Source organism: Elgaria multicarinata, chromosome 3, assembly GCF_023053635.1.
Source record: "Elgaria multicarinata webbii isolate HBS135686 ecotype San Diego chromosome 3, rElgMul1.1.pri, whole genome shotgun sequence".
In the NCBI taxonomy this organism is placed as follows: domain Eukaryota; kingdom Metazoa; phylum Chordata; class Lepidosauria; order Squamata; family Anguidae; genus Elgaria; species Elgaria multicarinata.
In genome coordinates, this window is record NC_086173.1 from 24,907,864 (window position 1) to 24,925,317 (window position 17,454).

The following is a 17,454-nucleotide window of genomic DNA, read 5'->3' on the forward strand; positions in this document are numbered from 1 at the left end:
TGTTTTTAAGAATCTTTATTCATTGTCTATTGTCTGTTATAGAATTGCAGAAGTCCCGCTTATCTCTCCACCTGGCCGTGGGCGTGAGGCCATCTCCTGGCTCCGTCAAGGCGAGAGAGGTGGCCTTGGGGCAATTTGCATCTGTGAAGGGAAAAAATGGCCCATCCGGAGGGAGGGGGGAGTAGAATAGCTGAGTGGCCATAAAAGTCTACCAAACATGGGGCCTGGCGCCTGAGCTGAAGGACACCTGGCTGGGGAAGTATATTCTGTAACAATGTATTAGTATTGCTGGTATTGGGGTTCAGGGTGTTATTTCTGTATCAATTTTAGTAGCTAATCTGATGTGATGCTTGCCTCTTACCCTTCCAATTTCAATAAAGGATTGGGCCTAACCCTTTCAATTTGAGAGCTGTGTGCTTTATTCCAAGATCTGTGCAAAATCCAGTGGACAGCCGGTTTGGGTGAGTGTGGTTTCCTTTACAGTATGGGGTTTTTTTTCTCTGTCTAAACATGCATAGGATTATGCCTTTACTTTTATTTCTTTATTTTTGGCTTGATTTCCATTATGCTCTTCCTGTTTTGGGATTCCTTGAGGATCTATCTTTGGCCTTCTGCTATTCTCTCACTGGATGACCTTGTTGCATCTCATGGCTTTCAGTACCTCCTATATACTGATGGCAACTAGAACTTTCTCCCTCCCTTCAGTCTTGTATCTCCAATATTTCCACTTGAATGCTTCATCGGTGTCTCAAGCTCAGGATGTCTAAGACCAAAGTGTTCATCTTTTCTCCAAGCTTTCTTCTCCTTGTACACTTTCCTTATCTAATATCAACTACACCACCCTCTCTGTTGAACAGGTATGAAGCCTTGGCTTTCTGCTTGACTCATCTCTCTCCTCCCCGCCTCATCCCTATTATATAAATTGCCAAATCATGATGCTGCTCCCTTTACATTATAAAAATTCTCTCTTCTTCTCAGTTCTTTTGGCAAAGATCTATGGTTCGTAGTCAGCTGGGAGGCAAGTCAGCAGAGCTCTCATAAGGGCCAACCTGCCTCCTTCCAGAAACAAGTGTTTCTGCTTGTTTCGGGGCTTCCTCTAGGAAGCACTAAATCTTCCCTGCATAAATGGTGGGCCCCACATTCAGAAAGGAATCAGCAGACCCACCACTTGCAGAAGGTGGGGTGGAAGGGAATCATTAGGGGTGGAAACTCCTGGTTGTGTTCTGCCCTTGGATCTGATTATTTTATCCTATATAAGAATACAGCCGTGTAAGGCTTATTGCCTGAGATATACCAGACCAATTTTGCTCATTTTTGTTTTAAACTGAAGCTTGAGCACTGTAGATGTCCAGAAAATTTTGACAGTTCAAAAAAGTCCAGAGTTCGAGCTTTAATAGCAAATAATTTCCTCTGCACCAAACACGCAGGGCAGCCCCTCCACCAGCAGGATGACAGACAGCTCTGCTGGGCCAATCAGTGGTGTGAAAGGAGCAATTAATTGGGGCCACAAGGGGGCAGGGCCACATGGCATGCAAATTTCAGAGGGGGGATTCAATATGCATGAGCAACATTTTCATTATTCATGAGCCTCTCTGTGGTGAGGGGACTGAGGGGCAAAAAGGCAGGTAAAATATAGCAAGAACCACATGCTCAAAACACAAAACTGAACAACACAACAAGCACTACTTAAGCAGGAGCCAGTATCTGATGCTCCTTTCCACAGGGAGTTGCTGTTAATTGTCCCCATGGGTGCAGTCCCACTGGAGAGGAGGGCCTTCTTCCCTTTCCCTTGCTTTTGACTCCCTCATTCATTCTTCCTTCCCTCCCACAGGGCAGTTGATATCAGATTTTGGTACAGAATCACGTCAAAGCTCAAACCTGCTCTTCTCTCTCAGTATACTTCTGCTTGTTACCTGAATCAATAGATGTCTTGTGCACCATAGTGAACTTGATCTGTGGCACAGTCGCCCCCAGAAGTTGGCAACCAAATGGTGTGATGCATGCACAACAAGTAGTCTGGTAGACAGTCATTTGATCCTCTTTCAGGAATATATAGCTTGGATTCCCCCACCCCAAAATTACCAAGCCAAGCTAAAGCGCAGTGCTCTTAAGGCCCATTAATTTTCAAACCCCCCATTGAACTCAATGGGACCTAGAAGTGCTTGTTTCATTCCTCCTTATACTGCCCCAAAGGTGGCAATTTCTCTCCCCTCCTCCATCCAGCCAGGAATGGGACATTGGCAACACTGTCGTGTAATACGGCCCACTTCCCTTCAAGTATGTTGGAAAGCAAGCCCCACGGAACCCAGTGGGGTTACTTCCCTGTAAACGTGGCTAGGCTTGAGCTGCATGTATGCCTCTATCTCTAGCGCAGGTCTGTTGTCTTCGGTAGGACACTAGGCGGAACGCAGCCTCTCGGATTCGGTCTCAAGTAAGGAGATTAATTTAAACTACATCACCCAGAACGTCGCAGAGGAAGAGTTGCGATTGGGTTTGCGGTCTCTCGAGATCGAGCAACCAATGGGCATCGGAACTACATGGCCCATGAGCCAATGCGCGGATCAACTGATTGGCTACGAGAGTTCCTTTTTCTCGTCCCTCCTGGCTTTGTTTCCCGTACAAATGCCTGACCGTTTCCAACCCTGATTGGTTCCTCCTCGGTTGCCTCGACCCCCTTTGTCGTCCAATCCCCTATTAGCCTCTTTCCGCACTCCCTTTCCATTATTGGGACCAACCCTATGATTGGCTGAACCTCACCGGCGCAGAGCCGTAATTGGCTGGGCTCGGTGCACCAGCGGAATCCGTGAGCCGCGCTGGTGATGGAGGGGGCGCTGCTGAAATGGACCAACTATCTTTCGGGTGAGCGGGTGCCGGCGTCAGGGTGGGGAGATGGCTGTCGCCCAAATATTTTGCCCTCGCCCCCTAAGCGCTCAGCCCCATAGCCCCCATCGCTCACCTTCACCCCTTCTTCCCGTATCTTAGCAACGCAGCCATTCCGAACCCAGGAGTCCGGGCTCTTGGGTTTTTCATCCCCCCCCCCCGCCCCGCTTCCCCAAGATAACTCCTTTTCTCGTTGTGTTACATTCTTTTAAAACGTTTCTCAAAAGCAAAAGATCTCTTTGCACAGGAGCCTCCTCCTTCCATGCCAGGTGTATTAGGACTGCTATCTTTATGGTCAGAGCCTCTGCTGCGCCTAGAACAGTTGCATAACTGGAAGAAAATTCAACAGGTGCAGCTTTCTCAATGCATGGAGATGCACTGAAGAAATACACTTCACCTGTTGATTTGGCCTTGCTGGGCAGTTCTTGGGCTGCTTCAAGACAGAGCCCTAGCAGTGCGAAGGCATTGTACAGCTGTTCCACCTTTTTTTCCTCAGTTGATTTTCTGCATTAGGAAAAAATACAGAAAAAGCAGTAAGCTAACATGGGAGAGTCACGAGTAGAAGACGGTGATGTCTGGACTCACCATAAATCTCTGTGAATGAAGTAGGATGATGTTACCGTAAAAGCTTTGTCTGGAAACACCCTTAGATGTTTAGAGTTTCTGTTCATTTCTTGTTTTTTAAAAAAGTGGTAGCCCTATTACAAAAACTCTCTTACTGAAACCCTATTTTGATTACTACGAAGCTCTTCTTTTGAGATCACCACCATCAGAGGTGTGTTAGATGGCAATGCAAGAGAGGGCCTTTTTGATGGCTGCTCCCAAGCTGCAGAACTTCCTCTCAAGGGAGGCTAGGTTTGTTCCCTCTCTGCTGTCCAGGCAAAGACTACTTTATCCAAGAGGGATTTTGGTCTATAAGTGGGTCTGTGGGTTGGGTGCTATTTTTATTCTGTAGTTGTGATATTTTTTTATTGTATTTTAATGTGTTTTATTTTTTTAATCTATTTTAAATTGTTTTGTGCCTTGAGTGCCACCAAAAAATATTCCTGGTTGCAGCTGGGGAAGCTTCATTAGGTTTTTCTTAAGAAACTACCTGTGAGAGAGCTTGGCTCACCAAGGAGCAAGGATCCCAATCTATCTTCTTTCTTCCTCCCATCTCAGGTTGGCAGCCACGATACTTTGTGCTAGAAAATGGCATCCTCTCCTATTATGACTCTCAGGATGATGTGGGCAAGGGAAGCAAAGGCAGCATCAAGATGGCTGTGTGCGAGATCAAAGGTAAGATCCCTTTGTGCTCTTCTGGGGTTGTGTGGCATTTTGGCACATGAAATGTCAAATCTGCACTATGTCTGGGTCTTTCCAAATTTGCAATCCACTCTAGGGCATGCACTGTCTGCTGCTTTCTTCTAGGACCTGAAGCAGCTTTAACCTGTTGCTTTCAGCCTTCAGAGTTTGCTGCTGCTCCCTGCTTTTAAGACCTGTAATATTATCTCCATTATTGTTGTTTTTTTCTCTTCATATTTGCTGCCTGTCCAGCTTCTGGACCAAATGTCCCAGCCGTTCAGTCCAGGCCAGATCATGCCCACCTGCCCCCATTCACATAGAATCATAGAATAGCAGAGTTGGAAGGGGCCTACAAGGCCATCGAGTCCAACCCCCTGCTCAATGCAGGAACCCACCCTAAAGCATCCCTGACAGATGCTTGTCCAGCTGCCTCTTGAAGGCCTCTAGTGTGGGAGAGGCCACAACCTCCCTAGGTAACTGATTCCATTGTCGTACTGCTCTAACAGTCAGGAAGTTTTTCCTGATGTCCAGCCGGAATCTGGCTTCCTTTAACTTGAGCCCGTTATTACGTGTCCTGCACTCTGGGAGGATCGAGAAGAGATCCTGGCCCTCCTCTGTGTGACAACCTTTTAAGTATTTGAAGAGTGCTATCATGTCTCCCCTCAATCTTCTCTTCTCCAGGCTAAACATGCCCAGTTCTTTCAGTCTCTCTTCATAGGGCTTTGTTTCCAGACCCCTGATCATCCTGGTTGCCCTCCTCTGAACACGCTCCAGCTTGTCTGCGTCCTTCTTGAATTGTGGAGCCCAGAACTGGACGCAATACTCTAGATGAGGCCTAACCAGGGCCGAATAGAGAGGAACCAGTACCTCATGCGATTTGGAAGCTATACTTCTATTAATGCAGCCCAAAATAGCATTTGCCTTTCTTGCAGCCATATTGCACTGTTGGCTCATATTCAGCTTGTGATCTACAACAATTCCAAGATCCTTCTCGTTTGTAGTATTGCTGAGCCAAGTATCCCCCATCTTGTAACTGTGCATTTGGTTTCTATTTCCTAAATGCAGAACTTGGCATTTATCCCTATTAAATTTCATTATGTTGTTTTCAGCCCAGCACTCCAGCCTATCAAGATCACTTTGAAGTTTGTTTCTGTCTTCCAGGGTATTAGTTATCTCACCCAATTTTGTGTCATCTGCAAATTTGATCAGCGTTCCCTGCACCTCCTCGTCCAAATCATTAATAAAAATGTTGAAGAGCACTGGGCCCAGGACTGAGCCCTGCGGTACCCCACTCGTTGCCTCTCCCCAGTTTGAGAAGGTTCCATTGATAAGTACTCTTTGAGTCCGATTCTGTAGACAACTGTGAATCCACCTAATAGTTGTTCCATCTAGCCCACTTTTAGCTAGTTTGTTAATCAGAATATCATGGGGCACTTTGTCAAAAGCTTTGCTGAAGTCAAGATATATGATGTCCACAGCATTCCCACAGTCCACAAGGGAGGTTACCCGATCAAAAAATGAGATCAAATTAGTCTGACAGGACTTGTTCCTGACAAATCCATGTTGGCTTCTAGTAATCACTGCATTGATTTCAAGGTGTTTACAGATTGACTTCTTTATAATCTGCTCCAGAATTTTCCCAGGGATGGATGTCAGACTGACTGGTCTGTAGTTCCCAGGTTCCTCCTTTTTGCCCTTTTTGAAGATAGGGACAATGTTAGCTCTCCTCCAGTCGTCTGGCACCTCACCCGTCTTCCATGATTTTGCAAAGATAATAGACAAAGGTTCTGAGAGTTCTTCCGCTAGCTCCTTCATTACTCTAGGATGCAGTTCATCGGGCCCTGGAGATTTGAACTCATTCAAGAAAATTAGGTGTTCTTTGACCATTTGTTTATCAATCTCAAACTGCAATTCTGCCCCCTCAACTTCTGCTTCACTTTTTCCAGGGGGGTCATAGACCCGCTTTTGGGAGAAGACTGAGGCAAAGTAGGAATTGAGCACTTCAGCCTTTTCTTTGTCATCTGTTATCAATTTGCCATCCTCATTAAGCAGTTGAACCACCATTTCTTTCCTCTGTCTTTTACTACTCACGTATCTGAAGAAAGCCCTTTTATTGCTTTTAGCATCCCTCGCTAATCTCAGCTCATTCTGAGCTTTAGCCTTCCTGATGCCATTTCGGCACTTCTGCGCCACCTGTCTGTACTCTTCTTTTGTAGCCTGGCCTTCCTTCCACTTCCTATATGTATCCTTTTTGTTTTCAGGTCATCTCTAAGCTTTTTGTGGAGCCGCATTGGTTTCCTCTGTTGTCTTCTATCTTTTCTCCTTGTTGGAATTGATTGTAACTGTGCCTTTAAAATTTCCTTTTTTAAATACTCCCACCCATCCTGCACTCCTTTTCTCATTAGGCTCATTTGCCATGGGACCTTACTTATCATAGTTCTGAGTTTATTAAAATCAGCTTTCTTAAAATCCAGAGTATGTGTATGGCTACACTGAACTTTTGTCTCCTTCATAATCAAGAATTCAAGTATGACGTGGTCACTTTCCCCCAGAGTTCCCGTAACTGCCACTTTATCCACTAAGTCATCCCTATTGGTCAATATCAAGTCAAGGATTGCCGATCCTCTAGTTCCTTCCTCCACTTTCTGTAGGAGAAAGTTATCACCCACACATGTCAGGAATTTCTTGGAAGGGACGCTTTTGGCAGTATTTGTCTCCCAACAGATATCAGGGTAATTGAAGTCCCCCATCACTACTATTTATTTATTTATTACATTTTTATACTGCCCAATAGCCGAAGCTCTCTGGGCGGTTCACAAAAATTAAAACCATCATAAAACAACCAACAAGTTAAAAACACAAATACAAAATACAATATAAAAAGCACAATCAGGATAAAACCACGCAGCAAAATTGATATAAGATTAAAATACAGAGTTAAAACAGTATAATTTAAATTTAAGTTAAAATTAAGTGTTAAAATACTGAGTGAATAAAAAGGTCTTCAGCTGGTGACGAAAGGAGTACAGTGTACTACATCACACTTCCTTGAAACACTGGCAATTTGTTTCTCAAAAGTTTCGTCCTCGTCTTCTCCTTGATTGGGTGGTTGCTAGGAGACCAACCATGGAATAGACAATGCACATCTCTCAGCTTGAGGGGTTGTGGCTCATTGGTAGAGCACCTGCTTTGCATGCAGAAAGTCCCACCTTCAATCCCCAGCATCTCCAGGTAGGGCTGGGAAAATTTCTGCATGAAACCCTGGAGAGCCATTGCTGCCAGTCATTGTCAACAATACTGGGTTAGATGAACCAAGAGTCTGACTTGATCTCAGGGAATTTCCTGATTGCACTTCTGCATGCAGTCAGTGGGCAGCTGATCTGTCGTGCAGCAAAGATCCAGTACATGCTGCAAAATTGACTTGTGGATTTGATGGAATGTCAGTACGCTTTGGAAGTGCTGGGAAAAGTGCAGAAAAGGGCAACTAAAATGATTAAGGGGCTGGAGCATCTCCCCAATGAGGGAAGGTTACATCCACTGGGATTGTTTAGCTTGGGGAAAAAGGAAGCTAAGGGGAGACATGATAGAGGTGTACAAAATTATGCATGGTGTGGAGAATGTGGACAGGGAGACATTTTTCTCCCTCTCTCAAAATACTAGAACCTGGGGTCATCCCAAGAAGCTGATTGGTGGGAGATCCAGGACTAATAAGAGGAAGTACTTCTTCACACAGCGAATAGTTAAATTATGGAACTCACTACCACAAGGTGTAGTAATGGCCACCAATTTGGATGGCTTTAAAGGTTAGATCAATTCCTGGAGGCGAATGCTATCAATGGCTACTAGCCCTGATGGTTGTGTGCAATCTCCATTATTTGAGACAGGAACCCTGTGTGCACCAGTTGCTGGGGAACATGGGTGGGAATGTGCTATTACACAATGTCCTGTTTGTTCATCCCTGGCTGATGGCTGGTTGGCCACTGTGTGAGCAGAGTGCTGGACTAGATGGACCCTTGGTCTGATCCAGCATCAGGGCTCTTCTTATGTTCTTAAATGATTTGACATAGATGCTGCCTTGTCCATAGTTTGAGGACTCCCAGACTATTTAGGCATTGCTCTTAGAGCTGCCAACTGACCAGAAAAAATAGTCCTGGCTTGCTCCTGTTACTTGAATAGTGGCTTGATCTGTACACATCAATAAGCGAAGCTTCTCGTAGCACAGGGGTAAGTAGAGTTACCACTTGCACAGCACCTGGTCTAAAACAACAACAAACCTAAAACCTTTATATGTGGTTAGAAATGGCCTCCAGTGATAGTGTGGGAATGGTCTAAGAGCTCTTGTCTCCAGGGAAGTTTTCACTCTTAATAGGACAAAACCTCCTAGGTTGATGTCCTGGATCTGGAATATGGGGACCAGGTTCCTAGCTGTAGTGTTGGCCTCCCCTTTATCCAAACTACATACTTGGGAGCTATTTTTGTGTGGCCCCTGAAACACCCCTCTTTATCTCAGAGTGGTAAGTAAGGGTCTGTAAGTGGGTAGGAACGTGGCCTTCCTATCCCCTTTCAATGTGTCCTTTTGGGTAGGGATGTTGCATTTATTTCAGCCCAAGGTTCAAATTCAGTTTTGGAGAAGCTCTGGTGGGGTGGGGTGGACTGCATTCCAGTGGTGGTGGGTGGAGATCAAGACAAAATAGGGCAGGGCCAAAAATATCAAAACAAGCAGCATATTTAAGCTTAAAGCTCTTACTCCCAGTAACTGAACTTTAGGAGAGGAATTTCAACCTTTTAGATTTGGAAAACGATGTGCGAACACCGGGGGAAACCACAGAACAGCTGATGTTTGGGGAATGGGAATTGGGCCAGGGAAAGGGGTGTGTCCACCTGGGGAACCCTGGAGAGCCAGATTTGACCCACAAGCCTGAGATTCAGCCCCCTTGATCTTGTGTAAGGTGGGGATTAGCATTGTTTTTCGTGCACCGCCCAGGGAGCTTTGGCTATTGGGCGGTATGAAAATGAAAATAAATAAATAAATATGCAGAATGTGTGGCAAGGGACCCGCAGCTCTCTCAACCTCTGCTCTGTTCTGTTCTTCTGATCCCTTCTGTAGTGCACGCCACGGACCCCACTCGTATGGAGCTGGTCATCCCAGGTGAGCAGTACTTCTACCTGAAGGCAGGAGGTGCTGCTGAGAGACAGAAATGGCTGGTGGCTTTGGGCAGCTCCAAGGCCTGCCTTGGGGACAGCAGGACCCAGAAAGAGAAAGGTTGGTTCTTTGGCTGTGTACTGAGAAGACGAGACAGAGTTTGGGAAGCTGAGGACTGAAAATAAGAGGAGATGTGGGACAGAGGTTGAAGAGGGCGTTGGCACGGTGCAGGGTGGTGACTCCTGGTAAATTATGATTAGAATGAGGTGCTTAACTCTCACAGCTCCTTAGCAAACATCCCTGGGCCTGCCAAGTCATTTGAGAACCTGAACTGAGCCTGTGGCTCTCCTGCCTTTCTCACTGCAGGGAGAAAGTAACGACTTAACTGGGTTGTCCCAAATTGATCTGAACATCGTTTCTCCTTGGCCACTAGATTATCTCCCTCAATCTCTGATTGGATGTACTGTGTTCAGATAGCATGGGAGAGCCCAGCTCATTTGTAGATCTTCAAGCCCTGGGGCCAAATCCAGTCCTCCTGGGGTCTCAATCCAGCCTCTGGTGTTCTCCACTTGGCCCTGCCCCCTGGGCCCTGAAAACCAATTGTTGAGTGTTTTCCCCAGCTTTTGTGCATTTCCCCCCCTCCCCCCATCCTAAAAGGCTGAAATGTCCCTCCCAAGACTTAGGCCTTAGCTAGACCAGATTTTATCCCGGGGTGAAAAATCCCGGTTTAAAAAATCACTTACCTCTGCGCACGAGCGTTCTTGCGCTCCACCTTCTTTAAAAAAAAAATGGCGGGCACAACACCTCTCTTCCTGAGGTTGTTGTGCCTTACGTGTGAACGAGGGAGAGATCTCCCATTAATCCCAACGCGAAGTCTCCCCTCCTCTGCCCTGGAAAAAAGGGTAGGTCTAGCTAATGCCCTAGTTACTAGTAGTCAAAGGTTTAAGCTACGACACACTGGTATTTTGGCCCCATGCCTTTCTTTTTCGTGACTGCCTTTCGGGGCAGGAGCAACAATAAAACACATAATAAAAACCAATCCGGTCGTAAACGTAGCAACGGCAGCAAACATTCTAGAGAACATCAAACCCCTGGGTAAAAGAAACCTTACAACAGACAACTGGTGCTGCAACTCAGTCTGATGAAAGCTGATCAGGGGAAGGCCAGAGTAAAATAGTAAGTTTTCAGGGCCTTCCTAATAGCCTACAAATGATGGGGCCTGGCGAACCCCTGATGGCAACTTATTCCAGGGGTGTGGAGCCACTGCAAAAAGGGCCCTGCCTTGTGTGGTCGCCTATCTAACTGCCCTCGCAGGTGGGCAGCTGAGAAGGGCCTCTCTTGCTGAGCTGCAAGTGCAGTTCACAGTTCTAATCACTGTTCCCTTTTCAGCCCCCATTATTTTGTGTCGGGTTGGAAGCCATCTTGTAGGAGAGCAAAGCAAAAGTATATTAAGACCTTCAGAAATTTTCAAGTGGGGGTGGGGTAGAGAGTTTGAGAACCACTGATTTATTTATTTATTATTATTAATTTTAATATATACATTTTAGCATTCATAAATTATACATCAGAAGTTTCATATACAGAATCCAAACGAAACGCAACAGCTTGGAACAGTCATCCACTAGAGTTTTGCTAGAGTTTAACTGTAGGAGTTCATTGCAATCAAATCAAAGTCTTTACATCGTCCATTCACATCCAATAGCAGATCTTTAAATAAGAGCAACCAAAAAATTGAGAATTGATTTTCTTTCAAAATTAATAATAAAAAAGCTGCAATAGCGTTTAACATCAATAGATTTTAAAATTAACAAAGGTATAAAGTTGTGCCAACTGTAGAGGTTATAGGGAGTTCATTCATAAGCTTCCCCCTTTTTTATACTAGCCCTCTGTACCCAAGGCATGGGCCGTGTTCCTTATTTGGAGACAGGAGGGGCAAGGTATAAGCCCCCTTGATCAGTCAGAAGCTTTGCCCTTTTGTCGTGCCATAAAATTGTCCACCGAAGAAAGTAAAGGGTCTGTTATCTCAGTAAATGAGCTCTTGATAAAGCTCCCGCTCTGTCATCAAAGTTGGTTCTAACCTCGATGCCACAGTGTGGTGATACGTTTCCGGGGATAGCTCTCTCTGGAGTTAAAGCTAACACTTGGTGAGATGCCCATGATTCTTCCTGTCTGTTGAGGACACCCTGCCTGTCGTTCGTGCTTCTCTCACTACAAGGCTTGACTACTGCGATGTGCACTGTGTGGGACTGCTCTTGGAAACTGTTTAGCAGCTTCAGCAGGTGCAGAATGTAGTGGCCTGTCTCCTAAAGGGGGACATGTGGCTGGAAACATATAACAACACTGCATTATTATATATAAATAAATCATCATCATCATCATCACTGGCTCCCTATTCTCTTCCAAGCACAATTCAAGGTACTGGTTATAAGTGGCTTAGGCCCAATACACTAAGAAATGTTTTTCTTCCCTTTGTCTCATTGTGAATTCTGACGTTTGCCCAGTTGGCCCTCTTAATGAAATCATCAGTGCATCAGGGTCAATCAGCAAGGGAAAGAAGTTCTTAGTGGCTGCCTCCAGTTAGGGAATTTTAACTGTGGCGTTCATGGTCTTAGAGGACCCTCCCTGTTTAGATGGTTTTGGGTTGGATTCCGAATCTGCCTTTTGCCAGAGGAAGGGCTCTGTTCGTGGAAAGTCCCTCCCCCTGATTTTTTAAAGGATCTGCCTGCCCCTCACATCACAGCTCAGTCCATTCAGCAGGGTCTCTGACACTATGTGTAGCATTTTCAGGGGGCTGGAAGGGTTGCCATGAGGGAGGACGGCAGGGAAATCCGCATTTGTCAGCACAGTTGATGCAGCTTAAATCTGAATCAAACCCAATGTCTATTACTCCACTTACATCAAAATGTGGTGTGCCAGCCTTACTGCTTTTGCAGGGCCTTCTTGCACATTGGGAGGGGGGTCTTCCTGCTGAGGGGGGCCCTGGGGTTCTGCTCCACAGTCCTGCCTTGACGGCACCACTGGCTACCTCTTCCACCCCTCCCTGCCCACCATGACAGAATTTCCTCTTATTACAGACTTTCCTAAGCCCAAAACTTCAGGAAAAACTTCCTGACTGTTAGAGCAGTCTGACAATAGAACCAATTACTTAAGGAGGCCATGGGCTCTCTCACACTAGAGGCTTACAAGATGCAGCTGGACAGCCACCTGTCAGGTATGCTTTAAGGTGGATTCCTGCATTGAGCAGGTGGTTAGTCTCGATGGCCTTATAGGTCCCTTCCAACTCTACTGTTCTATGATTCTACGAAGGCCAAGGATGCCTTTGGAAGAATTAAGAGGACCTGTCAGTTTGGGTTGACCTTTGGGAGTTGGAAATTCATTCAATTAGATAAAGCTTTATTTTATTATGCTGGTTTTTAAAAAAGGATTTTTACTTGTCTTACCTGCCTCAAACCTTTAGGACGCAGTGAGCTGGGAAGCTCTAAATGAAAATGAACAAATTATTTGGTGATCCAATGCAGGACTAAGCTGGTTTTGTACTTTCATGGCAATTTTACTAAACCACAGTTTATCCTTGGAATCTGGGATGGCCCATTAGGAGGCACTATGGTTCAGGGAGAAGGTTGTTCAATTTTGGCTCTGCCTTAATCTCATTCTCTCCAAGAACTTAAATCAGTAATAAAGCTATGTCACTTTTTTTGTCCCATATATTGTAACCTCTCATCCTCGCTTTCTGCTCCAAATCAGAAACTTCATTGCCCTTGGCTAGTAACTGGGCTAGTAAAGTGTTCTGCTCTCCTTCTCTGTGTTCTCCTTTTCTGTGTGTGGCTTATTTTCCCTGGGATCAAACCCCATGTTGTGTTGTGCTGGCTTGCCTTCCTCAGATCTGGACCTGAGCAACGAGTCCCTGGGGAGGAAGCTGTCCGAACTGCGGCTGTACTGCGATGTGCTGACACAGCAGGTTCTGGCCGTGCAGGACGCCACGCACCCTCAAGACAATGGCTCCCCGCTCGACATCCAGGTGGGGGCAGCTCTTGAGCGATTATGTACTTTGTGCAGGTACATTATCCACCCCTGTGTGACAGGATGCTCTGCAGAGCATGTATGCCCTAGATCCTTCATGAACAAAAGGTGGTCTACCTCTGGTCTGTATAGCTCAAAGGTGGGGAACTTTTTTTGGCTTAAGGGCTGGATTGCCATCCGGGCAACACCCCAGGGCTCCATGCCAATAGTGGGCATGGCCAGGCCACACACTAGGGCTATGCAAGCCTTGCGCCTTGGATTTGGAAATCTGAATCGCGGAGGCCATTTTATGACGGTTCCACCATTTTCTTGCACAGCCCTAAGTCTCCGTAAGCAAGTTAAAACCTACAACTCCCAGCATGCAGTGCCTGGGAGGGCTGCACTTACTGGGGCCCAGGAATGGTGGGCACATCTGTCTTAGCTGCTGCTGCTGCCCCAATCAACTACTCCTCAACACCATCGGCTGCCACTGCAATCCAGCATACTCCAGTGACCCTGGAGGGGTCACTGTGCATTCCACAGGCACCATGCAGAGAACAGCCCACTAGATGAGCAGCCGATCATGCTGAGGAATAGACGATCACATTAGCAGCAGCGGCGAAGACATGTGTGCCCACCATTCTTGGGCCCCGGTAAGTTCAGCCCTCCCAAGCACTGCATGCTGGGAGTTGTAGGCTGTAACTTGCTTACAGAGACCTTGGGCTGTGCAAGAAAATGGTGGATCCGCCATAAAATGGCCTCTGTGATTTGGATTTCTGAGGCCCGAGGTATTGCACAGCCCTACCACCCACACTCTTTAAGACACCCCATTCATACACACATACCCATAGACTTCCATTCTATGGGAATCTCATTCAGGTATAGATATCCATACTAGCCCTGATGGTTGTGTGCTATCTCCGGTATTCGAGGCAGTAAGCCTGTGTGCACCAGTTGCTGGGGAACATGGGTGGGTGGGTGCTGTTGAACCGTGTCCTGCTTTGTTGGTCCCTGGCTGACAGCTGGTTGGCCACTGTGTGAACAGAGTGCTGGACTAGATGGATCCTTGGTCTGATCAAGCATGATGCTTTTATGTTCATAAACATCCAACCTCCCTGTTCAGTCACACATTCCCATAGACATCCATTCACACTCCCAGTCAGAGCAGCCCCCTCTTTGCTGCTGCGAGGGGTGCATGGAGCCGGCTTCCTCATGAGCTGCAACTTCAGGCTTTCCCCAACATATGTGGACCCCAAGGAGGGACAGAGCTGTACCCCCTTGACATGTAAATATGCGAATTGGCCCTTCAGCCAAGGCTTTTTATCACTTTCTCTGAGAGGCCAGCTAGAACTATGGCTCTGAGAATCGAACGGGGCAGGCCGCCATGGCTTTTGTTTACGTTGTCCTCCTTCAAGACCTCAGATCCTCTCTTATGACCCCACTCATACAAAACATTCCAGGTAGGCCGGTTGAATTCTACCTAGAGTATCTCTTGTCAGACCTGAACTTTCAGGTCACAGCTAAAGTGGCTAGATTTTGCACACAGCAGCCATAAACTGTCGCAGAGAGGTGATAAATTAACATTGTTAAACATCTTACATGGGTTTCTTATGTTTCTCCTGTTGGTGCTTGTACATTTTGACTTTTCATCTTTCAATTTTTAACTCAGTTTTACTGTTGTTTTTAACTGTATTATATTGTTCATTTGTTCTGACATGCTGGCTGTTTGCTGTAATAAACTTGATCTTTGTCCTCCTACTCTTGGCTTCCCCCAGAAGATGAACGAAGCTTCGTCCTTGTTGCAGGCCACCTGCAGCCAGTTCATCTCCACGCTGGAAGAGTGCATGAAATTTGCAAACACCCGCTTGGCACCTGAGCTTTACCATCCTTCGACAGTTCCCCAGCCTTCTGATTTCGTGGGCACCAAACTCCCACATTCCCACCGGGTGAGTCTATTCATCTATTCAGTTCTTGTCCTATACTTATATTCTCTCTTTTTACCCAGGCAGGAACCACAAACAGCTTGCAGTCTGTAAAGCTGTGTACATTTAATATTTTATTATTTATTTATTATTGCATTTATATCCTGCCTTTTTCCCTCCAAGGAACCCAAGGCAGTGTACGTAATTCTCCTCCTCCTCTCCATTTTATCCTCACAACAACAACCCTGTGAGGTGGATTGGGCTGAGAGTCTGTGACTGGCCCAAAGTCACCCAGTGGGTTTTCATGGCTGAGTGGGGACTAGAACCCGGATCTCCCGACTCCCAATCCGACACTTTAGCCACTACACCACACTGGCTCCCCTATAATATTCCCTATAAAAGGAATTTCACAGTTGTGGGGTCATTTCTGTACCCTAGTTGATTTCTGGGAGGTCATTGATCAAAGAGCCAGTTTGAGAACCCCTTCCATAATGTTGTAGTTTCGAAGGAATCCGGGTGGTCTTGGTGTTATTTGTGTGTGTGTGAGTACAGCATCAGAGCATGGGAAATCTTTAGTTGAGAAACCCCAGGACATCTCTCCCCTTGGTGTTTCCTTTTATATGAGAAATGTGTCGTATATATTCTTAAGTTTCTGTTTTTATTAAGAGGTAATTTTCAATGCAAATTTCATATTTGCATTAATTTGCTTGACATGTGTATATAGAGATAAATCGATATATTAAACTCAAGAGGAGGGCATCATAATTTGATCTCAAAACACAGGTTGGAGGTGTTCATCTGGCAGGCAGCCTTCTGCAATGGGGTGCCTGACAGGCATTTGGACTACAACTCCCATCATTACTGACCATGCTGGCTGAGGCTGATGGGAGCTACAGTCCAAAACTTCGGGAAGATATATTGAGAAAGGCTGCCTTAGGACAGGGCATGCTTCTCCCAGCCCATTTGGGGCTTTAAAGAGAATGGTCACTACTTTGAACTGAGCCCAGAGGCAATTTGAATTCCCGTGCAAACTATAAAAAACAGCTGTTAATGTTCCTGATGGCATACCCCTCATGGAAGTTGAGCAACTGCATTTTGCACGAGCCGGGCCAAGTTATTATCACTTTGCCTGGTTGAAATCATTGCTTCCAGCATGCCTATTGGCTGTTGCCCAGTCTGCCTTCTTGCATCTTTTCACCAGAAGTCAAGTCATTGCCATTGCATTTGCTTTCTTGTTACCTGGAAATTGGGCCTTGGGTTATCTCTGCCATTTTGAAGCCTCACGCTGCTATGCTGCGCACTAGAGCTGTGCACCAGCAGTTAGGAAGGGTGAAATTTATTTATTTGCGACACTTATATACCGCTGAATATAATAAAAACCCTCAGTGGTTCACAATAAATATTGACCCTAAGCCACAGTGTTTAAGCATTTTGAGCTAAACATGGTTTAGCGTGTCATGTGAACCATGGCTTAGCATGTTGTGTGAACCGTTCCTAACCATGGTGGCTACATGACCATGGTTTAAACACACTCACTAACCATTTGCTGCAAAGGGGTCAGCGGCCTAACGATGGCTAGGTGTGTTGTCTGAACAAGCCCATTAAAATCACATGTAAAATCCAATATTAAAAATGCAACATTAAAAACACTGCAATAAAACTACAGTACAATAAAACAATTCAATAAAAACTACAGTAAAAAAAACAATTCAAGGAGCAGTAAAATGGAGCAGCAAAATGGAGCAGCATGATTAATTTAACTACAGCCCAGGGAAAGCCGGAGTGAACAAGTGTGTTTTCAGGTGGCGTTTAAAAGATGCCAAATGAGCTCCTGGGATGTGTGGCTTACAGTGAGAAACCAGCTGTCCTCCCTGATTCTACATTGGGGCGGTTTCAAATGTCAGTTCTCTGCTCCTGCGGATCAGGCAGGCACCAGCTGTCCCGGGCCTAGTATCCTTAGTATTTCTTCTCCTGCCCCAGTTAGCCTAAAGAGCAATCTCAAAATAGGCTAATGCAGATTATTACTTATTTATTATTGACAATATTTATATACTGCTTCTCATTGGAAACAAATCCCGGAGCGGTTAACAAAAGAATAAAAGCAAACAAAACTAACAAAGACTGCACGCACACGCACACACAGAGGTATTGTGAGGCTAATACAAAGATACCTCATGGCTGAGGAAAAGCCAAAGTGAACAGGTACGTTTTCAATAAATACCTAAA

General features: G+C 45.7%; 1 protein-coding gene across 5 annotated transcripts in view; it reads left to right on the forward strand.

The window, feature by feature from the left end:
• Positions 1–17,454, forward strand: part of LOC134394306 (pleckstrin homology domain-containing family A member 3-like) — a 33,069-nt gene that overhangs the window by 3,072 nt on the left and 12,543 nt on the right. For 2 of the 5 annotated variants that reach the window (XM_063119630.1, XM_063119631.1), the window contains exons 3-6: positions 4,042–4,158; positions 9,272–9,427; positions 13,189–13,325; positions 15,082–15,252. In XM_063119630.1, the coding sequence (XP_062975700.1) occupies positions 4,042–4,158; positions 9,272–9,427; positions 13,189–13,325; positions 15,082–15,252 (581 nt within the window). Of the gene's footprint in view, positions 1–2,644; positions 2,860–3,575; positions 3,656–4,041; positions 4,159–9,271; positions 9,428–13,188; positions 13,326–15,081; positions 15,253–17,454 lie in introns of those variants that run through there. The other 3 variants (XM_063119633.1, XM_063119632.1, XM_063119634.1) reach the window with 3 other exon arrangements.